A 27918-nucleotide genomic window follows, 5' to 3' on the forward strand; every position below is an offset into this window, starting at 1 on the left:
ACAGCAAAACAACAACAAAAAAAAAGGCAAGCAAGGGAAAGATGCATTACTTAAAAAAAGAGGCCACAGTTTCTGATAGTGTCTTTAGGATGTGACATACATTTTGAGGACAAATTTTGTGACAGTGAGGGACACAGGACAACAGCATAGAGTCAGTGCATTCTTTCTTCCCCTCCTGCCACACTACAGCATCCAAGCTATCAGTCTTCTTGCTTTTTGGCAACACAGAAGAAACTGCAAGTTAAAAAATAACCCAGCAGTTTTACAATGTACTTAGTCTATATACAGTTGAACAGATGTAGAGATACACTTGTATTTATACTTTCTGTAAAAATTAAACACCTTGTCCCCATTAGTATCACAATTTTTCCAGGTGGCCATCACTGCACCACCCTTCTTTCAGAAGAACAAGAGCAAATAACTAATTTACTGTGGGCTCCTGCTAATGTCAAACCATGCAGCTCTGTTACCAAGTCACACACGACAACAACAAAATCAATCCCTGCAGTCCCTTGGACAATTTTTGTCTACTGTTTATCAAGGATAGCTGGTAGGATCAATATCCAGCAATATTCACTAACGCAAAACCTGAGGCAAGACACACTTGAGTTAGCAGCAAGCTTTTGTTGCTGAAGTTTCATGTCTGTGTGTACAAACAGAAAATATTGAAGATTTTCAGTTTGAACCTCGCTATTTAACCTCAGCTGGCTTCCTTGTTCTGCGATCAAGGCAGGTTTCTATTCAATGCACATTTCAGTATGAGAGTGAAAAACAGCAATTTCCAACATTAATTCAGTTTGCAAACAATAAGTTTTCTATTAATGCAGAAAGTATTTAGGTGCAATTAAAAAATAAAGGCTTTGATTTGAATTTTTACAATGAAATATTGTGAAAACCAGGTTACAGTGACTAATGTAAGGTTCTTTATTTGCTCAAAATAATGCAAGTATGACATGACAAGAATGTGAAAACAACTACTGTTCATTTAGCATCGCTGGAGTTTCCTTTCTATGTAAAATCAAGTGTAAAGCATTTTTTTGGGTTTTTTTTTGTCCTTTAAATCCTTACTTCTGAAGCAGCATCCCTTTCCAGCTCTTTTATCAGACTTTTTGTGTTGCAATTTATCCAGCTGAACAATCTGCAGATGGCTGTAGATTAAGTAAAAAAGGGTTGGTTGTGAGCTGCAATGTGAATTTATACAGCACTGAATTTTTCTGGCTGTTAACTCAGGCAGTCATTGAAGACAGGTGCCCTCAGGTACTTATTTAATTCCTACAACTTTGTAACACTAAAAAAAAAACCCCAAAACTAAAAAGAACCCCCACTCAAAAATCAAAATCAGTAATTAGCTTAAACATCCCAGTTTTTAAGGCACTGAAAGGATGATGCAAAAATGATCCAATTAAAATGTCCAAACAAATGAAAACACAACAAATTAACTCAAAACCAGAAACAGCCATCAAAACAACCTAAAAGTGTTGAAAAAAAGGTGAAGCCAAGTCAAACCTCTCTAGATGAGTACAACTCACTAAAAATTCATCCTTTTGATAGTAAGTAATATCCCAATAATCCATCCATACCACAGCTCACCATCCCTCATTTACCTCCCATTTCAGCCAGGCAACAATGTTATTTTTAATTCACAGTAATTGCAAGCCTTAAGGACAAAATGGTTTTCATCGTGCAAGTGGAAAATGTACAAATGAGAGCTACAGCCTCAAATAGCTTGGTACATGACCTGCCATTTAGAAATTAAAACCAGGATACAGGAACTTAAGTGCTCCCGGTAGCATCTGCAATGTCCCCTTAGAACAGAGAGTAATTTAAATTTTTGTCTACTGTAAACACTCTTTTTTTCTAATATATACAGGCCTTGAGTTCAGAGTTTTTCCATATAGTAGCAGCTATATGTGGTTAAATACATTTAGAAGCTTTGAACAGTCATTATCAATTACTTTTCCATACTCTAATCTACACATTTGCAATTATCCACAACTTCTATTTTTCCCTGTCTTTGTTCTCACATTGTACTAAAAAACTATTTAGCAGTTCCACCTAAGAAGTGAATCTAGAATTGACATCTCACAATTCAACTTAACCCATATTCAGACTAAAGAGGAGGTTTTTCAGTGAAAGATATGTCACAAATTATCACAAAGGTTTCAAATGCTATCATTGAAATGGTGAAATCTAAAGCTCTGCAGACTCATAAATTACATGAAATAACCATCATTGCACAGGAAAGCAGTGTGGATTCCTTTCAGAGCAGTCACAAAGTTAAGACTCTGTTACAAATTTCATTAAATATATGGCTGTTTACTTGAAAAAATTAATGCAATTTTAAAAAATTGATCTGATAAGTCACAGATACTTTTAAAAAAGACAATCAATTAAAAGACAATTAAAAGACAACTATTTAAATTATCTCTGTGAGATATCAAAGCAGACAGGATTTTGATTACCCCATTCCGCCACTGAGACAAAAGTCAGTGGATTCTCCTAGTTCTCCACTCATTCAGCTTCTTTGACAAACTCCTGTCTCTGGTTGACAGGAAAAAGAAATTTGGAATTTTACACCTATTATCTTAGGGATATGTTAGGGATCCACTCCAGCACTTGTGGAACAGCCCCAGCTCTGATGCAGGAAGGACTCTAGAAGATTTTCCTTTAAAAAGATCGTTTGTAGCCATTGAAAATTTTCTATTTATTTTTCTGCAGTCAAAAGCCTTTTTATGATTCTCCTTCAAAGATGGTTCCTTCAGTGCCTGGTAAAGATTCAATCTCCTGAGCAAATAAACACACAGAAGAAAACCTGAAAGGAACCTTACACAATACTGTATCTCTGTAACTTGCAGTTCCAAAGTAGTTTATTCCCCCCTTTTCCTGTTTTCATGCCAGCACACAGGTAATTAAAGCATGACTGTAACATGAACTGCTTGGTTTCTCAAAAACAAAGCCAAACTACAGATATATATATATATATATATATATATATATAAGGAGGGGATTAATAATTGAAAAATGAGAGTGGTCTCCAGTTGGATCAGATGGAAGTGCTAAAGAACACAAAGATCAGCTGCCAAAGCAGAAATCCTAGCACTGAAACATTACCACAATTTCAAGTGATGAATAATGGAAAGAATTGTTTGTTCAATTAAAAACTCCATGTGTTCAGGCATTAGTATCCCTAGGAAGTGTTGTTCACTAAACTCAAGGTCAGAGAATTTGAATTTTACATTTTCACTTCTGACTCTATTTATCTCAATTAAAATAAATCAGGTGACCCTGTCAGTGCCTCTTGTTTTACATTTCTAACACTTAGCATTGTTTCAGCTCTACCAAATATATCCCACTTTAGAAGTGGTGGCTTCCTAAGAATATTTCTCAAGAAGAATTAACTTTATGGCTGGCAAAATACAATTTTGCACCATGTTTGGTTGGTTAAGACTAAAGTAAAATCTGAAATTACCATAATAATTAGTGTTTGCTATATATAATTGAATTTTTCTTTGCAATTAATTCCTACACCTTGAATAATTCAGATATTTTTTGCTAAGTCATTAAGAAGTCAAACTTCAGTTAACAGTCATCCAATTATTTCTATCCCATCCCTTAACAGAACTGAACCATTACAATTAAATTTATAAAAGGTTCCTTTTCATGATTGTTTGCTCCTATGTGAAAAACTCCCACCACTAAGTCCTGATATGACCTGCATATATTATATATTTGCTAAATTTAGCACAACTGATGTCATGGGCTGACATTCAGAGAACACAGAGTATTGAACATGCCACTTTTAATTGTTGTTTACCAGAATCCTGTGCAGCATTTCCTCCATCTAACCTGAAACTTGGTACTGGGGCTAGTGTCAATGAATTGGCAAAGCCAGCAGTTCATATCAGAGCCACTTCTGATCTGCACTGCCAAATTACTAGTTCTAATTTATTTATTATCCTAAAGATACAGAAGAACACATGAATGATGTTGCTATTTCAGGATTTTGAGGGGGAAATCTTGAAAAGTAGATTCAAATCAAAGACTGAGAGACTGTTTATGTTATAAAATTAGAGACGATTGGTATATTCCAGATTATCCCATTAAAAATGTACAGAACACACAAATACCTGGGAATCTCTTGCTCTCAATGTCACTTTCCCCCCAGTGGCTTCAGAAAAGGAAGACAGTCCCAAATTACTGAAAAATTCCCTGTTAATATGCCTCTGAACTAGAACATTTAGGTGTACATTCAACAGGTATGGATATTTTCAATCCAATTGGGAATTCTTCTCAGATATTTTGGCTCTGAAATGATGCTTTTAAAAGAAAATGCAATGGCTAGGGAATACTGAGAGATCCACAGAGAGAGAGATGCATAAATCTGACATATCTTGAAATAATTGAATGTTGCCAGTTAGGAAAGCAGGTAAATGAGATTTAGGCAGCTGAAAATAACCTATGATTTCTAACAGCAGCAGTAAAACTGATCAAAGACTTGTTTTATTCCCATCCTTCCCGCTTTGCAAATGATGAGCAATGACAATGACAGAACATCCTTCCTTATGCCACTTAGTATTTTGTGAATAGAGAGTCCGTATCTCCACAAATATCAAAACTGAAATTTATTCTTTAAATTCTGTGACAGATAAACCATATTTACCATGAAGTGCTTATTCCCCACTGAGCCATAGTCTGGGGTATAAAAAGTTTGACACCATTGTGTAAGTAGGGAAAATATATTCAAGTATCAGCAAGTATTACCCACCATCCAATTATTTTTCAGAACAGGCTTCAAAACGCAAAATTATTATTATGACTGTTTATTTTCATGCAGAAGAAAGAAATGGTTCTCTCCTGAGTATGTCACAGATTATGCCAGCACAAAGCACTGACAGAATGGTGCAAAACACTTTCAAGACTCAGATTTGCAACAACTCCAGCAGGGGAATGGGAGGGGCAAAAGGGCTTTGGCTTGGGGTTTAGGAGAAGGACCCAAAAATATATGAAAATTTTATAAATATAGATCAGCTCTTATCAGGCTAAAATAGGGTGGCTTCTACTCTTCCCCCACCTAGTCCCCCTCTCTCTGCTTCCCTGAAAAGAAGCTCAATGTAAATTTAAAAAATGTTCTCCTCAGAGAGTTTGTAAGGTTCAGGTATTTTTTTTTTAATTTAATGGGTATTTAAGAGTAAGTTCAGGATTTACTAAAGCAACAGCTCTTTTAAACTCTGAATTTGTTATTCATGTCTCAGCCAAGAAGCAAACTCAAAATAGAACATTACGGCTGTCTGAAAGATGTCTATCTTTCGCACACATATTAGATTAGAATTTTCTAAAGTAGGGCAAATAGGTAAGAATATACAACAACTTGTGGCTTTGGGTACACCATTTTACTTTGAAGGTCCTGTTCAGCTGATCAGATTATAAGTTGAATAAACCAGTGGAGTCAATGTACTGCAGAAAACATTTCTGGTAGACTTTGGCTACTGCCTATATTGCTCATGTACAGAACTAGTGTATGACTCGCTTGCATAATGGACAGGAATTCATTCAGCATTAAAGTTTCAGAGAAAATCCTTATCCCATTAAGAGAGAAACCTTTTGACCTTATGTACAAAATTCTGCTGGCTCCCAATAATGGCACTGTCAACATTGTATCATTGCAGTGAGTGTATTTTTATAATTAATGCCAGCAAGATCAGACAACAAAGTCAATTTTATTTTCTGATTACAGTGCATAGTGGTTTTAATGCTCTCTATTATCCAAGGTTGCTGTGCAGCTTGCCTAACTCCATCCAATCTGAGAAATTCTTGAGCAAAATAACAGAGTCATTTATGTAAAGGATGGGTACGGACTCTCTTCTCCTTTTTTCCTACAAAACCAATACTGAATCACAGCAGACAGCCTCAGCAGCCATTGGGATATCATTATTCACAACCATTACTACAGAAAAAAAGCACCTTATTCTCAAGTAATTTCAAAACTATTATGGACTACTATGGAAGAGAATATGACAGTATATGACTTCTCTTAAAAAATAAAAAAAAAAGTCAAACATTGTTTACTTACCATGACAGGAACCCTCCAGCTCTTCATAGCCCACACTGCAGATGCATCGTCCCAGAGGCACCAGCCAATCTCCATCTGCCCCACAATACAATTTTGGAGTGTCCCGTTCCTCAGCGCTCTTCACACAGGAGCCCCGTACTTCTACCAGCGAGGAAGAATCCACCCTTGGAATGGTGTCGGGAAACATGGCCAAATTGCGGACCGTGAAAGGGCATTTCTTGTAATAGACACGGACTGACACCAAAGCAATACACGCTCCAATGTCCTGGAAAGCAAGATAAAATCCCTTCTTGTTGATCGGCCCAACTTCACGAACTTCCGTGTTGAGCTTGAGGATGCGGTCGCCCAAGTCCATCTGGGTAAAGCTCTCATCAGCAGCTATGGTATCAATTTTGGTGTACTGGTTTGGCTTGAATTTTACTCCATGAGGCTCATCTGACTCCATGTAGTAGAGATTGAAGGTTTCCTTGCAGGTCCCCAGCACCCAGGGAATGCTGTTGCAGTCCCTCAGGGTGAACTTCATCTCCACGTAGATTTTCTGCGCGGCATCACGGGAGACCCAGTTGGTTTGCAGCCAGTTGTTCTGGTTGGGTTCCATCACATTGCACACCTGGTAAGTGTGGATGGGACGGTTGTGTTCATCCATTTCAGTTATGGCATCCCACTGGAAAGAAAATAAAACTGTTTGAAAATATGTTTCAGTATGTATCATGCATATACACACACAAGTGCCCCATGTGTATGCACCTATGGCTGAATTATGAATAATTACTTCAGGTTTAGTGGAAATACGGTAGCTAAAAGATGATAACTATAGAACACCACACAAGTTTGATTTCAGAAACCCCACAATGAATTTCTATTAATAAAAATATTTTAAAATTACTGGAGCCTAGCAAAGAAGGAAATACAGGCCATGTTTATATTTATATATATATTTCCACATACTTTATATTAAAGGCTCACAAAATGCTTATTACATAATCTGCTACTCCAAAAGATTACCAGCCTCCCAAAAATAGCTTCAATATAACTGAATCAACTTTCCACTGAGCAGTCATAATATCAATGTAACACTAGAGATGTTTTTTAATCAAAACACAGAACTATTTATAGTTTTCTATCCAAAACCCACCAGAAATTTAAGCTTAGCTTTTAGATGTACTGATCCATTAGGGTGGAAGCAGTACGAAAAAAATAAGAACCAAAACCAACCAACATTAAAGTCACATTAAAAGGAAGATATGCTGGATGCTCCACAGAGGTCTCAAAAAGAAAAAAGAACTAAAAAAAACCCACCAAACAACACCAGCACACCAAACAGAATTAAAAAGTAGTTGGCTGTTTTAAAAAAAACAATGTTTTTTAAATACAGAAGAGTTTTCCAAACTGGCATAGTCCAGCTTAATTTAAAAGCCTCAATATGATACGGTCTCTTAAAATTAAGGAAGAAAAAAAACCCTCAAAATATCTTCCTCTTACATGGAGATTCTCCTCAGAAATATTTATATATTCACTCTGAATCAATATCTTAATTTGAACTTAGAAATTAAAGCTCTAAAGTTAGCTATTAACCATGCAGTTAATGGTATAAATCTATTACTTCTGCAGGAAAGTAAAGGCTCAGCACTTCAATAAGTGGTTTCAAAGAATAAAACAAAATGGATTGATCAAACATGGACAGGGCTTTAGTCCACTCAAAGCAGATCTCTCATGCTTTGTGCCTGTGTCTTTCCACTGTGCTCCCAGATTGCCTGCTGAGATCTTCCATTTTAGAGGAATTCACCTTTGGGCAAGAAAACTGTTTAAAATCTGCAAAATGTTTTAATAGAGCCAGTAGTCTAAACATCATATATACAAAATATTTGGAAAAAAGTTAACATTGAACATCTCAACCCAGCAATTGCACTGGGCCATGCTGGGTGAGTATGGTTACAAATACAGAATGTGCTCTTAGGTACTACTCCTAGATACTGAGTGGAAACAAGATGACTTGCACCACCCAAAAAAGTCACTTTCAGTGACTGAAAAGTCTGACAGAACTCACTCTGTGATAGCCTCAGACATGGACAAAGTCTCCTTGCATGAAATACAGCTTTTAATTTTACTTGAATTCTCATCTGATAAAAAGTCAGGAAAAGCAGCAGCTGAATTCAGTGCAGTCAACAAAAAACCAAACAATTTATCAAACACACAGGTTTTCTTTTGTATGCATTTCATATTATAGCTCTCATTTAATCAAATTTTAGGTTGTGCAAAACTTCAAAAACAAATGAACAGAAGCATGTCAGTGATGATGTCTGCACAGGAATGTGGTGGCTCCTTCAAAAATCCCTGACCTGACACAAAAGCTGGCAGGAACTGTCTGGCTTAGACAAGCTGACAGTTCAGAGCAACTTCAAACTTTGCCCATCCCCATGTGCTGCTTTACCTTCAAAACCTTTTGATTACAGTCCATTCAAATGAGGAAAACCTCTCCTAATATTGATGGAAGCAGCAGCAGCATAAAGCTAATTTTTACACCTGGAGTTGCAGGACTTATGGAAAAGACATGTTAAAGCATCGTTTGGAGGAAAGACTTCAAACTTCTACTTGAACAATAGAATAAACAACAGCGTGGCTGAGAGCTTACATTTTACATGCAGCATAAAGGAGGAGTAAATCACTAAAATAGAAGAACATAGAATGTGAAGATTGGTGGAGAGAAGAATCCAAGATTACACATCACTTCCAAGTACAAAAGATAAGATTAGGTTAAAAACCACACTGGGATTTTAGTTAGATAAAGTCTCAGCTGTTTCCATACCTCTACAAACTACTTTACAACCTCTCATTCTTCAACTAATATTCAAAAGCTCTACAAAGAACACTAAGAGCAAATCATGTAACTTGAAGCTATATAATACTCGAATCTATTTTCATGGATTCCAAATTTTTTAAGTCTATTTTAAAACAAAACACTGGAAATTTAAGGAAAAACTGCAAGGACCTTTTAGTAGTACATATCACTACTGAAAGCTGTTCCAATTAATAGGGGTAGATATATCAAGCAGTTGAAAATATCTACTTCCTAATGAGCTGATATCGAGGTAAACTTCACATGTAGTGAAAGACACCTCTCCCACAAGCTGTCACACTGATTGATGGATTAATATTGAGTTCTTAATCTCAGATAACAGTTATTGAGGTACTGAGCCCAGCAGCAGTTTGGTAACCTGAGATAGCAGTCTTAGAATCCTGCACACCTTCAAGATTCTTTATTGATATTTTACCTCATTTTAAGAAAAAAGAGGTGACACTGTTTACTTAAGCCCATGCCCTCACTCATCAGTTTATAGAAGAAACCATCTGCTCTTGCTAATTTTGCTGCATTTGTATTCTAAGCAAGAAAGTTTCCCCCTGCTTTTATCCTTATCATTTTACTCTAAGGATAATTCTCCAAAAAATGAAGGATTCTGGACCTGCACATTCCTAACCAGTGTATCTGAGCTCACCCCTGAAGGTTAACACGAGATCATTTGGTATCAGGCACACAATGTCACCCCTGGGTAAAATATTCTACACAAACCACTTGTTGATTAAAACACACTGAGGATAAGCACTGGCTTTCCATGCAGAGAATTGAAGGAAGAAGTAGTGCTTAAAAATAACATGAGATAGGAAACTGGGGAGCAAAACCTGTTGACTTCAGCCATTCTGTATTTTACTATCTGCTAAGAAGACACAACTGTTAAGGCAAATCCTCAGTGGTGATAAGTTTTATTCTTACCTGGCAACAAGAGGAAGGTTTCCATTCTAAACTGAGGAACAAATATATAATGTTCATGCTAGAGAGATCTGGTTTACTCTCTTGACTTTAGCAAGCGAGGCAATTTCAGAAATGGAATTGTCAACTATTTCTTACACGCAAACAGGCTGACATTTGAAAATTCAGTGAACCTGAACTGTAGAAATGCAATTTTCTGACATATATATCCCTCATTGTCCAAAAACATTCACTTGAGAGAGCTCAGGTCACAGTTAGAAAGTCCATCCTATCAAAGGAATGGACTGTGTTTGTTGTACAAGAACTTTTACTACCCTGAAAAAGAATCTGAAGGAAGTTGCAAGTGTGTCCATACAACTCATGTACCCAAACACAGGTAAATAAGCATTTTCTTACTTACCACATCCAATGAGGACAAAAAGAGTGCATACAGTATTTTCTCTAAATCGCTCCTTTTTTTCTTTTACCCCACTAAATGGTTTACTACTTATTTAGGTCATCCCAGATCTCAGCTGGGAGTCACCTAATGAAATCTGTACATGTAGAGCTCACAGCTGTTCCCTCCTGACAATCTTATAGATCCCACTTCCGTGGAAACAAGCAGAACAGCAAAAATAAAGAGAGTTTTAAAAGTTTTCTAAAATTCCCTTATTATTCTCCAGTGAGATGATGTTTGCAAAATGAGATCAGAAAGGCCCAAATGAAGAAACACCAGAGGAGGACTCGCACTTGGCATGCAGCTGCCATCTGAGAAAGCACATTTACACATCTCTCTGCTGTAGTGACATTCAGGCAAAACCAGCTACACTCTACATAACAGAACTGAAGAAAAAGAAACTTATCTCAAAGTAATGTGCTGAGGAAATGAACATTTTAAGGCACCGTTACCATTGAAAACAGCAAGACTAAAGAATATTTAAAAGAGCTACAGAATTGCTCCAAGTTAAAGGTATCAAGGTAATATTTTCCCCCTTTCCCACTAATTTTTCTTTGCCTTCACTTTTCCCAAGATCTACAGTTCTGTACATGAAAACAGGTGCTCAGACCCCCAAAGATGAGTGATAACACTGAACTCCCAAAATATACCTGTTTGAAAAAAGCCGAGAAAATTCCCCAGCTATTTGTATATATCTTAGCAAGTGCAAGTTGATGTAGCTGGCAAAATAAAACAGCAACTGAACAAACTTATGTTCTTACATTTAAAGTTGAGGTGGTTTAAAGTTGCTTAGGGAATGAATAGCAATATGTAGCACAATTTTATTAGCTCTGTAGAACTAAAAATGACAATCACAATGTAGGATTAGAGGAAATTGTGACATCTGTTTTCTATACAGGCACAGAATATGAGAGTAAGAGGGCAGAGCCCTCAAAATCTGTGGAAGTAAACATAATTAAAAGGAAATAACAAAATCAGAATTGAATAAATAAAGAATAGTTAGGGCAAAATAAACAAGAAAACACAGGAGAGAAAGTTGTTAATGCACTCAAAACAAATCCAAAAGAGAGTTGCTTTTCTGTTATTTACATGAAGCACTGAACAACTGAGAGATGAGCTACTCCAAGTGATCCAACTCTGCTCTGAAAACTCTTCTGGTTCATATGAATGTTTTCTACAGCAAGCAAGACCTGGATTTGGTGAGATTTGGGGGATGAACCCCAGAATTCAAGTGAGACCAACTTCAGATACATGAAACAATTGACTCTCACTTGGGGATTAGCCAGCATAAGACTCTGGGATCAGCAGGCAAAATAAGAGAGCACTGCTCCAGCTTTGGAGAGTGAATTGGGACTGTTCCAAAAGGAAAGGGCATCAGAGGTCTTGAACAAAGAACTTTGTGCATCTACTAGAAAATATACAGATGACAAGAAAAGTATTTGAGTGTCAAAATACCTACTCTGATGTAGAGTTCAGGCTAGTGGGGCAATCCATTTATTTGACTGAACAGAATTTAGACAGGAACATGATAATGCATAAATGAAAAAGTTACACATAGAATGATGTTCATACTATCTGGGCAGGGCATAGAATGTATAAAACAACAGGCAGAGAAAATAATACATAATTCCTTCCCTAACAGATCATGAAAACGTACATTCAGAAAAGAGATCTACAGAAAAATGGGAAGAAAACCCAGAAGAATTCACACACATATGCATACACATGTAGGTTGTTTATTATAAACGGAATTATCATTGAAACCAGCCACTACTATATAAAATACCTTTCCCCCCAGCACTCTGGAACAAGACCATGGTTTCCCTGAATGCATTATTGATTATAAAAGACTCAATGACTTGCACCAAGGATCTGCAAGGATGGTGTGCCACAAATGAGACACACTAGTAAAACCTCGTCAGGCAGTGAGAGATGCCACAATTCAGTTGTGAGAAATGCTGCTGATCACCTTTCCAGGGGCATCTTATCCCTTTGTAATGCAACACTTCCAATGTATTCAGAACTGAATGGAAGGTGAGAGCACAAAGTCTACACATTTTCAAGATACTACAGTTCATAACACTTATCCCTGCTGCATGCCCTTCAAAAATCTGGCAGTGCTCTATCTCTAGGACCTGTGACAGAGACCTTCTCTGCTGGCCTCTGTCTTACAAAAGAAATAATAAAAATTACATAACCTAGTGGTTTTACTGGTATCTGTCACTAGAATAGAGCTGGAACTGGCTAATCACAATAGTTGTGTGCTACATTTGGCTGCCAGCATCTGCAGAGTCTGCTGTGTTAAAACACAGGATATGGCTGATAATCCTGATGCTGGCAGGGCAAGGGGAACAAGAACCCAGCAACCCTCACTTGGCTGAGTGAGATTTATGGGATTAACCAAGAATACCTGAAGAATGTGACAGCTCCAAACACCAACACACACATGGTGAAACACAAGGGTCTAGTGTGGAATAACAGATGGGTGGATGGAAGGATCAAGTTTGGTGACTCAACAGAACCACAGACTGGCTTGGGTTAAAGATCATCCATGGGCAGGGACTCCTTCCACTGTGCCAGGCTGCAGCACCCAAAACTTCTATGGGCAACCTGTTGTGGTTCCTAACCACCCTCATAGGAAATAATTTCCTCCTAATACCTAATCTACACCTGCCCTCTTTTCAGTTTAAAACCCCGGTCCTATCACTAAATGTAGTAGTAAACTAGTAAATATGTAAATAGATATATCATGACTTAAGATACGTAAGTGTTAATGCTTATACTTCTTTATAATTGGAATAAGACAGACAAGGACTGAGAAATAAATTGCAACTACAAAATAAAACTAAATGAAACTGTAGATATATTCCAATTAAGCTCCAACAAGTATTAGCTGTTTAATAGTAGAAGACTTATTTGCTGCTGTGTTGCTTTATTTCCTAAATATGGGGAGCTGCAGCAATCCTGGCTCTGCCCTTTCCAGCACCTCCTACACTTGGAGTAACTGGAGCAGAATGTTACAACACTGCTCAGTGAAGCCACTGGGTACTTTGGTAATGCTGCACAATAGCTGTCTGCATCAGCTATGTGGCCTGGGGGACCTTGCTGGATCTCCAAAATAGCACAGATAATGTTGTGGTAAATGTTTGTGTTTCCTCAGGTATTTAGAAACACAGAAAAACAGTGTGGAGGAAGCTTTAAGGAAAAAAAAAATTGAGCAAGCTCTAAATTTCTAGTTTAGAAATTTCTACAAATTCAGAGTTTGCCTATTAATCTTATTCAGGTGTTTGTGAGCAGCCCTGGGCTGTCACATCACCACTGCACTGGCTCTGACTCACCAAGCCCCTTAAGTAGCCAAGCTGGGCCATAAACTCCCCTCCTGGCAGACCTGCACTTCCCACGAACTTTAACCCTGCCAATTGGGCTGGCCTGCTGGGAAGGCAGAACAACTTTAAGGGCAGGCAGAGATACTTGGTAGATTTTCTCAGCCCTCAGTTTGAGAGCTGACCTTGTCTGCCCCATGATATAATGCACATACTGAGTCAAATGACTGCTTTTACCATTTAAACTCTTCAGAAACTGTGTATAACATATCACAAACCTGACTTGTATGCACAAATTTCCAAATATCAGTTATATTTTAGTTGCTTTCCCTGCCTTGAATCTACAATTCTGATATCTGAAATTCCCCTTCAGAAACAGAAGATTTTCCGCCTTTACCATTCCAAGCAGTGGAGTTTTAGTGAATAGCACAGAATCCCAGCACACCAGTGGTCCTGGCTATGTGCACCTACAAAGAGGGCTATGACTCAGAGTTTCCCATTTTCATTTCCTGACTAGTCACTCCAGGAAAAAAGCTTTTCCATAGCATTGATGGCAGAAATTACATAAATACCTTTTCAAGCTCCAGGTTTCCTCATTGAAAAGCAGTGGATCTCAGAAGTTTTTATTTGGGCATTGGCATATTTAAATTCCTGCAATTAGCAAGCAGTCAATGAGGTTAATATGGATGAACTGCAACCCAGAAGACTATCTGTCCACTTCTTCCATCTCACTCCATTTTTTTCTAAAGTCTTTCTTTTTAAAAAAGAAAGAAAAAAAAAAACCACCTCTGCCTTTTCTACTTATTAAACTCGTACTAGTCCATTAGTGATCCTAATTGAAATTATACAAATGGAAACAATTAAAAATAATAATTACACAAAGCAGCTATGTAAGGCTTTTCATCTGTGGAGTGCTTTATAAACACTAATGCATTAATTCAGCCCAAGGCATAAAACTAAAGAAGCAAAACTAAAGGTATTAAGAGGAAGGTGAAGCGACAGATCAGTGATTTTTACCAGCATGCTGTGTGTCAGGAGCTATATCACTGTGGATGCCCTGATCTGACACTACCCACAGGAGCCAAACTGATGACACTGCAAAGCTCCCCTGCAGCACAACTCTTCCTTTGAGCATTTACTAATGGGCTCCTTTAGAACCATTCTCCATTTCCCTCCAGCTGTTGTGCTGCCTGGTGAAGTGGAGCCCATTCCTGCAGCACACATCTGGCTGGAATACCTGTGACCCAACTGCTGCTGGAGAACTGAATACTTGCACCTTTCATAAATCACCTCCAGCCTCCCACCACCATCCTAACAAGTGTTATTGCTATCTACAAATAACAAATTCATGATTTCATTTTTTTCTCAAACTACTTATCCCTTCCAGGCAGGGGATCAAAAGGGGGAAAACCAAGATTAGAGCTATGTGACTAATTAAAGGCACAAACTTATATTTATTGGCTTGCAAGGGATCATGTTGATATACTCCAGTGAAAGCTGGAAGCAATGCTATCATAGCCTGCCATTTAACTGAGCCTAAAACCTCTGGAAATAAAATCTGAGAGGTGAACAGAAGAACCAATTATTACAAGTGGAGCAAGCTGAATAACAACATCAGTAGCAACTCAGTTTATTTGCATGTAAATTCATAAGCTTCTGTATTTCAGCTACATGCATTACAACCTTACTCATTTTCTAGGTTAAATGGAGCCATGCCAAAAAAAACTCTAAGGTATAACTTCTATTACAGGTTGCAAAACATCCTTAATAAAGTGTCCAAGATGTGCTGAGAAATGAATACATAAAATAAGAAGCCTAGAGTATTTTTGGAAGAAAGAAAAAAAAAAAAAAGGGATCCATATGAACCTTATCTACTATCTGTGAACTCCAAGGAAGGAACAGAGAAAAATAAAAAAAAAAGGGAAGAGAAAGGAAAATAATTACCAGTGTTTTCCAGTATATCAGTTTGTTCATCCTTCCTATGTAATTACTTATTTACTGAGGACTTGCAAAGTAGCACTGTCTCCTCAGGGAGCTCAGGCTCAGACATACTTGTTAAAATGTCCTGGAAGAAAATAACTTGCTACCCCTTGCCCAGTGCTCCTTCCTTTCCTCCCACTTCTGAGTGCATAAATGGAGGGAGCATCAAACTCTTAATTAGACTATACTGTAAATAAACTGGCATTAAACCCACTCCATTCACTACAGTCGAGGAGTGCATCATCAAAACAAACTCTCAGACATCTCATTTCTACATGGTGCTGTATGTGAAAAGATGTGAACTATAATGACTCCCATGCTCTTTCAACCTCCCTTACCTCATTACTCATATTTCCAGCTACATTAAAAGTAATTTTGTGAATCAACTTCTGGCAGAGCTAATGGGAGAAAGGAGAAGATTTCATTTGACTGTATTTCAGTTTACTTGGTACGTAGGCCAGGACATCTTATGTAGGTCTGCAATCCCTTTAGGTTCACCCAAATTAGAAAGCAGCTAAAAGGTATTTAACTAAGAACTTCTTACATTTATTTCACAGGTCTGCTGTTCAGGTTACTGAAGGAAAACAACCTATGGTACCGTGGGGAGATTTATACATTTGCTTGTTCTATTTTCAGTTCACACTTTTCTTAGAACACCACAGTCTCCCCAAGATATGTAGAACAAGCTCTGGCTTTCCAAAAGGACCTTGGTCACAACACAAAGCAACATGAACCATGTGGGCACACTGTGCTTGGGGTATGTCTTCATCAAGGAGGTACCTAAATACGTGTTGACAATTTTTAGCGTAATTTATTGCTGGCATTTTTTGGTTTTTTTGCCTTTTTATTTAACTGATAATACTTATCCTTTTACTTTCCAAATACTGCAATTGCAACAGTCCCTGACTTCAGTGTTTAAGTACAGTAAGACTTTTTTCACCCAGCTGAAACCTAGAGCTTTATTTGGAACCTACTGTAGATAAAAATCACAGCAGCTGGCAGGGGGTGGTCATGGAATGTCAACTAGAGGTCAAATTAGATGTCAGGTTCTTTTGTAATTTACCAAAAGATTACACTTTGCACATATATCTTGCAGAACTTTCTCTGCTGTCACAACAAACTTGACCCTAAGAGAGCAATGCTTTATTAAGTTACAGCTGAACACAATTGTTGAGATGTTGGTCCAGTGCCTCTAGTTAATATATCACCTACCAGCAGGATGTCCTTTTAAAGGAAAAGCCATTTATGTTTGTCATTTCAGAGCAGTAAAAAGAGAAAGGTTTCTTGGCATATGTCCTCACAAGGTATTTTTTTTTTATGAAGGACAGTATAAGTTGGTTGCCTTTTGTTGTTTTTTTTTGGTTTGTTTTTTTTTTAAACCAAACTGCTACATCAGTGAATCTCTTCATATATATATTTAAAACATGTTCCACAACTTTCTGGTCGAAGTATGAAACACTAAAAAAAGCTTTTATGAAAGTTGATTTATTATCATTGAAAGAAAGCACACCAAAAGCAAGCCACAGTTAATGGATATTACTAAAAATCTTTAACCTTTTTTATGTAGAATGGGAAATTTTTGTTAGGAAACAACTACTCTTTAGGGGGATTTTTTGCTACTACAATTATGCTTTTAACAGATCTCACAGTTTTCTAGAATGCCAATGCTGGAGTATTCACAGGGCCAGGGAAGATGTCAGCACAATTCAGCTTTGAGAGTTATGAGAAGAATGTCAATCCTGTAAAATTAGGAGGTTAGACAAGAACCAAAACTCCAGGAAAATGGAGGAAGAAGCCAACTTCACGTTCAAGTTTTTATCGTCCTACTCCTCTCTTTGTCCAAGAACTGTCCTGGGGACCACAGCAATGACTATATCTAGCTACCATTTTTTAAAGGCAAAATATTTATCACACAGATATAAATTGTTGTAATTAAATGATTCAATACAATAACCATTTAGCAGTTTTCTGACATTTCCAAATTACTTACTTACATATTGCAGAATGTTAATGATGGAGAAACACAATTCTCCCAATTCTCTGAAAATTTCTTTACTAGCCTGTGATCAAATCAGAAATCTGAGTTCTGCAATTCCTTTTTAACAACAGAATGGAAAAGTATTTAGGAGCAACACTTCTCCCTTTTTATGACATGACATTGCAATCTTCAAAGCTTTGACTCTTTCACATTTTTGTATTTGGGGAAAAATATTGGAATATATCATCCTTCTACTAACCCTGATTATTCTGGAGAGAAAAATGGGAGCCTGTGAGAAATGAAGAAGCTGCAGGATCCATGGTTCCATACAAAGGAGCAAGGAACTGAGGCTGCCCAAGAAGGAAGACATAGCCCAAAGGAGACAGAAAAGAACCTTATAATCAGAGATATCACCGATCCATCACTCATTCCTTAACCACATTTTTGTCCTCTTCATCAATCCCAACCATGCAGGTTGGAGTAGACAGACAATGAGCATGTATGACTGACTGAAACAAACCATTTCTATCAATTTAATGTATAGATAGTTGTATTATTTTTGCTGCATTGCATTTGTTATGTACAGCCACATGAAGGGCACATTTTTCTTACATACCTGTCTTTCAATACAAAGCTTTGACTCTCATGAAAACACCTCTCAAGATTTCTACCCTTTTTTAATCACACTTAAAAGGCTTGCATATGAAAACCCATGAAATTCTATTATCTGCTAATCACAGTCTCATGATCACTTTTACTGAAATTATGTCTGCAAAAATGGAATTTTCATAGAGCACAGTGTGCTGAATTCAAGTTCTCTCCCACCCACCACTGCCCCAAACACAGTACAACTCTTCCCTAATTATTCTGCTCTTCTGCTGAAAGATGAGATGAAGGATAGTTAGAAGCAAAAAAATGCCTTTTGTAAATTGACATATGTAGAATATTGACCTGCAAACCCATCTCCAATTTGCAGAGTCCTTTCTTGAAGCAGACGTGTTAAAATAAGAAAGCAGAGTCTGCTGCATGCATCCGTTCCCTAATGAGATCTGACACAATAATTAGTGTGCAGCAAGCTGGGGTAGTTTAATGTACTTCCCTTCTCATTTCTATCCAACTTTATAAAAGTTTCATTAATCTTTGCCACCAACAACAGGAAAGCAATAAAATGGGCGTAACAGCACAAGTCACAGAACCTCACAATCTGCGCTTTTATTTCAGTCCCACCATTCAATACTGGTTTCTGAAAATAACCAGGTGACTTTTCACAAAGGCCAATTAGACAGTTCAGGTAATCTAGGCATGCTCAAATTCACCTTTGAGAGTTGCTGGAGATTAGAAATATCAGACTGAGTTTTTGGGACAACCTGTGATTTTGATGTGGGAGGGAAGAGCACCACAATTGACAGCAATCAGTTTTTTCATGCTCTGATGAGTTCCTGCTTTGTTCATTGTTCTGGCACAGCAAGAAATACTTAATCTTAGCATTGTAAATACAAAACCAGGAGATCAGTAACCAAAAAAAAAAAAAAAGACAGGCACAGAATGAACTGTCAGGTTTGATGTAACACTTGTGCTACTGAAACAAAAAAAGGGAAAACTATACTAAAGCCTCAAGCTGACAAAACCGCAATAAATACAAATGAAAGAATTAAAAAACTTCAGGAGTAGGGTCTAATATTTTTGTTCCCTTCACAAATTAAATAAAGTCTTACCCATTAATTGAGATTTTTCAAGTCCAACTTTCTGTGGAAACCATTTATTTAAATTAGACACAAATTCTTATTATAATTTCACAAATTTCATCATTCTTTGTCCTGTGTGTGTATTCCTGCATATATGCAGGAGAGGCACTTAGACCCAAGACTGGAAAAGAATAAAAAAATTACTAAAAATTTCAGATGAAAGTCACTTAATAGGGGAGAGCATCTGCTATATCCATATATTTTTCTGTCAAGACTAAAACCATGGTGTGCTAAAAACGTAGTGAATCTCAGAGTAAAATAAATACATTAGTCTCTTGTACATAAAACAACAGCTCTTGAGTTATACTTGTTTGACTCAAGTGATTCAGAGGCTCTGGTTGAAAGCTTAAATAAACGCAGGGCTAAAAGAAATGAGTGGAAAAAAACCATTTTATTGGGAACAGCACATCTGGCATCTTTGAAATCAAGGACTTCAGTCTTGCTTTTGCCTTTACTCATGCTTTTTTATTCCACACCGTTACAAAACATCATTTAGATTTCAGCAGGTCATCTAGAAAGTAATCTTACAAGCTCTGATGTGCAAAAACTCCTTCTTGTGGGCTTTTTCTGTTGACAGGACTTCCCTTTCTGAAATGAGCAGGTACTTAGAAACAAGTGATGCATCTATGTAAAGTTATGCTATTTTAATGATGCTGTCAAATAAAGTTATGTTAGAAACTGTACAGATTCCTGCTTTTTCCTGCAATTTTATTTTCCTAAAGAATATTTGGCCTTTAAACTTGCTGTTTTGCTGGAAAGCTGTACCAGAACACCAACAACTACCCTTTAGTGTCACAAATCGATAGTACTGCATGCAATATTTAATATAAACTGAGACCCTTGGGCCTGCTCTTTTAGCTTTTAACATCAAGTTTTTCTTACTTGCAACATTTTATTTTAAAATGGTAGTTATCCCTAAAAGAAACAAAAGGCTCCAGTAACCTCAGGTAATATTGATAAGGCAGGCTTCAGTGCAAATAAAATCCTAAGAAAATCACAGCAGCAATAAAAATATAAATCTAGGCAGCTCACCCATTTTTAACCTTTTTCATAAGAGCATTTATGCCATTAAAGTTTCTTTATACCAAATGCAAAATACACAACAGCATTTTAATCTTTGAGAGGTTTATTAAAATCTAAGTATATTCTTCATATAATTATAGAAGAAAGAGCAAAATAACTGGGGGATTGGAGGGTGGAGAAAAGGCAGAAACAGTGAAAAGCCCCAGCTACTTCAACATCCTATTGCTAACAGTGACCATTGAGAGAGTCATTTAGAAATTTAAGAACTGGGTAGGGCCACTAATCCAGAATACTCCCAAGCTGTAATCTTCATAAATTTTTCCCAGGTTTCCCTGCCAAACCAAAATTACAACCTGAAAACACAGTAAAGATTGAGAGGAAAACAAGAGAGACACATGAGGGGAGGAAAAAGAAAGGAAACAGGGAAAACAAGCACCTTGATTTGGCTGAATGGGAAAAACAGATGCATACATAGCTGAATCTCAAGTTTTCCCAGTTCTGCCCTCATCTATCTGCTAAAGCAAAGATGAATAGCAGTGAACGACTGTCCCAGGAACATCTTATCCTCAATGTATTGTCATGGTATTCCCATGTATATTTCCAGAGGAAAAAAAAAAAAACCTCTTTATAAAACAGCAAATGCAACCAAAAATGGATGGTCTAATTCAGAGTTGTTTGGCAGGCATAGTGCGAAGGAAAGAAAGTCTGATGCATTTGGTCCTTATTCTTCTGTACAAAAGAGAACACAATCATATTTTTGTTTTCTATTATCCTCATATCCAAGTTCTTGGCCAGAGGTGGCTTAAAAAGCATGTAGTGTAACTAGAAATAATTAATATTTTGAGATTTGTTTAAGTGCTGCTTTTGCCTTCCCTCTCTTGTACCATGTTTTGCACCATGCAGCCATGGCCTTAACATTCTGGGCATGGGCATCAGAGCATGAAGTTTCTAGACATCTCCATGCACACAAAATTAAGAACAGCTACATTAAATGATGAATAGCATTTCCTGTAGCATTTCACTATTGATAAGGGTGAAAATAGCTGGCATGCAATTGTCTAAACAAGCACATTTTGCATGAACAAAGAATTGAACAAGAATTTCTGAATTCCAAGGATTAAACACAGAACTTGTTTCAGCAACAAATTCTTGCCCATTTTCCATCCTCAGTTCTCAAAAAGCTCCAAAATTAATGTCTATCAGAGCCTCCCAGTGGTGTCTGACATTATCCCCATTAAAACAAACTAACAAACAAAACAAACCCAAAAAACAAGTAAAGAATGAAGTACAAAGGGCCCTCACTATGGCTGCAGACATGCACAGGTAGAACCCGCAGATGCTGAAATCCAGCACTGCCCTGTGCTGAGCCAGGAGAGGCTACCTGGTGTTTTTAATTAAAATGCAGTCAGCTGAAAATCATTAATACAGCCAGAGAAAGAAAAACAACCTTTACTCTGCTGGGCACGGGTAATAAAGTTTGGGGGTTTTTAACTTGCTGAGCTCCATCTGTGAAGGTGAGGAGGAAGGTTAGTGATGAGAGCATTGCAGCTCTGTTTTGTGGGGCCTGTGGCTGCACATCCTTCCACCCTGAGCTTCACAAGCTCAATCACAGATTTTATTACAAGATTACTTTTTTTTCCCCTCCTTAGAAATTAACATTACTTACTTTCCATAATAGAAGTGTGCCTATAAAAATGTAAATTTAAGGCAGGCCACCTAAATAGAGCACACTGAACTTCAGCACACCAGGCAGGACTAATCTTGCAGACCTCTGGTAATTTAAATTCTGACGGTGTAAGAAAACTGCAATTGATATTCTGCATAATGAAACTAAACAGAGCCATCAGTATTCTGATGCAGACTGGGAAAAAGGCAAACGTACTTTTATTTAAAAGTTATATTTTTAAGTTCAGTCTTTTAGTAAAAATGCTTTATTCATATGTAAAATATACTGAGAGAAAAAAATCATCTCACTGTTAAAAATCATTATTTACCACTCTTATTTATAATGGATTTGCCTGAGCCACAGCCTGCCAGTGCATACCTGTAGCTATTCCTTAGATGAAAAGGAATATGTCTCTCAAAAGTGAATTCACAGAAATTTTCTTTAGTGTTCATCACCCACAGAATCTATCTGGATTTTCACCTACATTTTCCCCCAGTTCAAAGTTATGGGATCCTCTGCACTGCAACCTATAAAGAACATGATTACTAGGTTTAAGAAATGTTTAAAATCCAAGAAACAAAAATAAATACTAGTTCTTATACCATTCTTGCAGTTTAAACTTTTTCATTACTACTGAAAAAATAACTTGCTCAAGTTTCGTAAAAACTGTGAAAGATGGAGTCTTCAAATGTGAGGGTTTCAAGTAACAGAAATTCAAAACCACTACACAAAGACAGAAAACAAATACAAGAGTAACAGGAAATCCAGCAAAACCCAAGCAATGCAGAGTTAGGGGTGTTTTACAAAGGAATCTTACAATATTTAGGCACATCAGGCTAACAGATACCTACTAGAGTTCAGTTTTTCTTAAGCATAGATATCACAAAAACAGACAGCACATCTGAGAATCAGAAGATGTGAATTGTGCTGAATTCTGTACTTAAGTTTAATCACTACAGACAGACATAGCCTTCTGCACTTATGGGTGTCTGTCTTCATGTAATAGTGTGCATGCACCTCCCCTCAAAGAAAAACACCCTACAGTCTCAAAGGCAACACCATTCTCAGTTTGCCATTTCTTTCTGGAAGTCTGTTCTCCCTTTATCTTTGGAAGAAAAGGAGACTTCCTTCCAAATTTATCAGACTTTTCTCATGTTAATTAATTTCTGATTCATAATGGGGATCCTATTTTATTAACCGTGGTGAAGAATTCTGCATTTCTCACAGCCACAAAGATAAGGCTCCTTAGTAGAGCTGGCTACTATGGTGTGATCTAACAATCCAATTAATTTGGAATGAGTCTTAGTGATTAATAAAGCCTTTTACAGAACTGTGTGTTTCATCCGCATTCACACCCAGGCATTAATGACTTTCTTCATGCAGCAAGTTATGCAACACAGATGATCAAATATTTAAGATACTTTATTATTAAAATTTGATAGTACTATCAAAGCTTTTTTTCTCATATTCCAGTTTTATAATTAAATTCTACACATACACAAGCTAAATAAACTGGGCAAGAAAAGCAGATGAAGTTTAGTACATTCTGAAATTGATGTGATGCTGAGGGAACTGCTGTGACAGCAGTCAGCATGAAAATGTACAGCACGTGATTTAAATAAGCCATTACTTTCAAGGGCATATCAAAATATGCATTTGTGCATAAAATTATCAAAACGCACACAATAACAGCAGTGTTCTAAAGTCTCATATTGATTTGGGATAATATTCATACTTTCAGAGAGATTTTCAGAAGATTCAAGTGAAGATCTCAAAAGGGTGGTGAAGTTCAACTCAAAACTTGAGCAGAATTTGCTCAAGCAGAGACATCTCAAGTTCCTCTGCAAACCAAACTCTTGCTGCCTTTGACAATATGAGGCCAAATTATTTTTCAGTATTTGTAAGTTTTGCTCTAAATTAAAAAGAAAACCCCTATTCAAAGTAGCTTTGGGACTGGCTGTAACAAACCAAGCAGATAAAATACAGACAGCCTCATTGATTTTTCTACCACTCAAGTGGAAAACCAGAAAACAAACCCAAATTTTTTTTCACGGAGCAATAGTTTCTCAGTGTTCATCAAGGGGTGCTTGTCCCACAACTCTGTCTTCAGTCACAAAGCTTTCACTAAAAACTACTCTTTTATTAGTTCTTTGACTAAAACTTTAACAAAAGCAGTGTGGGCAGCTCATGCCCAGCTTCCAGATTCATGATTCATACATAGTCATGATAAAGATAATAACTTTAATAAGAATTTTAAAAAAAAGTGTTTTTTCATGTTTTGTAGTGATGCAGTTCACCACTGTGGCTTACTCTTCAAGAATATATTAAAATATAAAAATTTGATTTAAATTGCTGGCCATAGCCTGTCTCTTACCTCCTGCATCCCTCCACAAGTAAAATAGTCTACAATTTCAGGAGTAAGTATATTTGTTCCTTACTGTTCATTTTAAACAAAAATACCTTCAGATGTCAGCTACTTATTTATTTCTAGTCCATTCAAAAGGTACTTTCCAGTGGCAAAACACAAATAGGACTTTCAAGCTACATTTAGTGTAGGATTTATATTACCAAGTAAGGCATCAACCATAGCTCCACAGAATGACAAAATGTTTTTACCGCTCCTTTATTTAAAATAAATGTTCCTGAACAGAATATAGAAGAAAAGATGAGCCACAAATAGAATTTCTCAATGGCTGTTTGAATTTCCCTGCTCCATTTCACATCTCTCTACTCCCCAGTAATCATCTTCAGCTGCTGCTGCTAACAGAGAGCTACTGATTCTAGAATTACTTCCTCCAATTATGGAAATTTTGTAAGTAATGAAAACCAAAATATGTCTTTAGCAATGACAGTCAAATTGTAAAATGGTTACAGAAATCCATAATTTGCATTTCTTATTCCCCAGTACAGGCAAATGCAGAAGGGAAGCCCTCAGGAAATAAATCTAGAACCACTTCCTTTTAGTTATTGAAATCCTACTTCAAGGGTTTTCATTACCATTACCAGTCAATTGTGATTTATCTGCATAGAAAGAATAATATCCAACAAAAATATTGCAAACCATAATAGGAGTTTACAGTGCAAGTAATCTGGGATAGGGAAGAAGGTGTGAAATACATTTTTAATCCAAATATTTGTTATGTTACATGTCTGCTGAAATCATATGGATATCTCCCACAAAAAAACCCCCGAAAACATCCCAGTGCTTTTTAGGAGTTTATGTTATTTGCTAAGGAGTTATGCAATAGAGTTACTGTTTAGGACTAAATGATGGTTTATTCTGGTAACATTTTAAAAGTAAACATGTTGATGATAAAACAGAAGAGTGAAGCTTATAGTTTAAAAGCAAACCTACTCAAAACAAGTAAAAAAAGAAAGAACCAAACAAATCCCTTCTGTTCTTTTGACACTGAAAATCTGTATGGTCAAATACTTGAGTAAACACACTCCCCCCCAAAAAAAAAAACATTTGGTACACACTACAGCTGATAGGGGTTCAGAGAAATCTCATTTTAGCTAGCTAATTTATTTCAGTATTAATGACAGAAGGTATTTCAAGCTGTACTTTATAAATGCAATGAAGTTTTTAAACGGTGCAATCAGCAATGCCTTGTGATTGATTTCTTTGCACTAAAATAACCACAACTACAAGCAAACAGCTCATAAAACACTGTCAAAGCTACAGAAGCACCTTATTCTAAGATTGAGCTGCTATCATCTTGTTACTCAAAAACCCAGAGTTAGCACTGAAAAACAAGAAGGTTGCAGAACATGCTCCCCCTTAATTTTCAGTCTAATACACTGGGGTCCAGCTTTGCACACATGCGAGTCTACAGTCCAGAATGAAATATATTTAACAATATCTAGCTTTACAGATGAAAAGTGTCTCTTTTGCTTGCCTGAAAGGCCTTACTCAGCATGAGTTCAGCAAGTCTCAAGCAGTTCATTTATCACAGTAAGCAGTACTTTTTAACATAATAGTTATCCCCTCTCTACAACCTAGCACAGTATACTGAGCAACAGTTTTGCTACTTTTTTAGGAAGTTCACCATGATGCAGAAAAGCAGTGGCTATGTGGAGACAGAAAGAAGGGGAGGAGGAAAAAAAAAAAAAAAGGAAAAAAAAGGAACATCTGGAAGTTGCCTACTACCACCTTATCTACCCAGCAAATATAAAAGCAAATATACAGCAAAGACAGAAGATGCCTGGAGCCTCTCTCAGTTCGTCCCTGGGGATGGGCATCCAACTAACTCCCACTGACACCTGATTTAGAGTTTGACAGTGAAAAACTGCTGTGCAATTAAAATTCCACTGTCACAGGCCCATGGTCACTTTCCTGTTGCAACCGGGTCCCCTGAGCTTTTCCTTTCCCGGCAGAGAGGAGCTGAACAAGCCCCACTCCAGTCCCCGGCTGCTCCTTACACATCATTGCTTCAGCCCCTTTTCCTGGTGCCTTTCAGCTGGGCTACTAATTGTCTAACCTGATTCATGGATTTTCCAGGACAGCAAAATTTCCCCTGATCAATTAGAAATACAATCAGCTTCTTCAATTCAGCTTAAAAATCAGTTCATCATTTCTACACCCAAGAAAGCCAGTAAACGGGAAAATGAAGTGTCCAGGAAAAAGGCCAGGCACTGGTATATGATGGAGCCATTATTGTCTATTAATAGTTTCAAACAATGTTTTATTGTACTGTTCCATAGGGAATGGTCCCTTGCACATTTTGCACCAGCCTGGCAGAGTTCAAGCAGTGGTTGGACCATGCCCTCAGGCACAGGGTGTGATTCCTGGGGTGTCCTGTGCAGGGCCAGGAGCTGGACTCATCATCCTTGTTACCCCCCCCTCAGCTCCAGATATTCTGTGATCTGGACAACTCCCCAGGTATCTACCAGGCACAGTTTTCAGTGTTAAAATTCAAACCTTTCCACAGGCCCTTTTTAATATGCAGTGTGCACACAGTGATCCTCTTCCAGAGGCCAAGACACTCCAAAATAGCTGCAAGTTACTCCAATAAACATCCCCAGGCCTATTTAATCTACTGATATCTCCTATGCTGCCATTACCTCTTCAGGACCTAAAGAGCCTGCTTGTCTCTCTGTAGTTAATATTAAATACATATTCATAGCTGATGTTTTGTGATAACCAAGAATAAAACCACTCATTTTCTCTCATCAGCTGTGTAACATCCCTAACAACCTGTATCAATACCCAGTTAAATTCACCAGGGAGGAGTGGAGAATCACACTAGAAGTCAAGCAGTGCCACTTCTGCCCTTTGCCATATCCACCAGGGAATTGACTTCCAGTGCCTCACTGTTGATCCTCGATACATCACACAGGAATAGCAAAATCCTATATTTTATTTCAATCTCCCTTTCTGTAGCAGTTTTTCAGGGGAAATACAAATATTTCCCCTGTTTAGGAGAAATAAGAACATACTGAAAGCTGTGGTAAAAACATGGCATGCACAGAAAATAAAACAAGGCATTGTAATTAACAAGGGATACTGGTAAAAAAAGACTTATCATGTCTGTTGGAAGATTACTTCTCTTTTTGAAATTCCATCATGAGAAAATTCAAAGCTCAAATACCATGAAGCAAATGAAGTGTAATTGAAAGTATATCCAAGAGCAATCTTAGGTGGCACTCTTCTCTCCTTAGTAGGAAGTCTTTCCCATGGCTTTTATTAGCAATAATTCAATTTTTCAGCATCTTGGAAAAAATAAACTCCCTAGCTAAGACTTCATTTTGGATTATAATTTTTCACAAAAAAGTTTAAGACAAAGTAACTTTTTATCATTATTTTACCTAAGAACTACAGTTCAAACGCTCACATTAAAGTATCCAACGGCAAAAAGCCTTCCCTTAGAGGCCACACATTTAAGAGGTAAATATTCAACTTGGGTTTTTCATTCCTGTAAAGTTATTACA

At 37.2% G+C, this 27918-nt stretch overlaps 1 protein-coding gene across 6 annotated transcripts in view; it reads right to left on the reverse strand.

Annotated features, from left to right (window-relative positions):
* Positions 1-27918, reverse strand: part of EPHA6 (EPH receptor A6) — a 380709-nt gene that overhangs the window by 288151 nt on the left and 64640 nt on the right. For all 6 annotated transcript variants that reach the window (XM_072923989.1, XM_072923993.1, XM_072923978.1 and 3 more), the window contains one exon: positions 6071-6734. In XM_072923989.1, the coding sequence (XP_072780090.1) occupies positions 6071-6716 (646 nt within the window). In that variant the 5' untranslated portion in view covers positions 6717-6734. The remainder of the gene's footprint in view (positions 1-6070; positions 6735-27918) is intronic.

This window comes from Taeniopygia guttata, chromosome 1 (genome assembly GCF_048771995.1).
Source record: "Taeniopygia guttata chromosome 1, bTaeGut7.mat, whole genome shotgun sequence".
NCBI classification, from domain to species: domain Eukaryota; kingdom Metazoa; phylum Chordata; class Aves; order Passeriformes; family Estrildidae; genus Taeniopygia; species Taeniopygia guttata.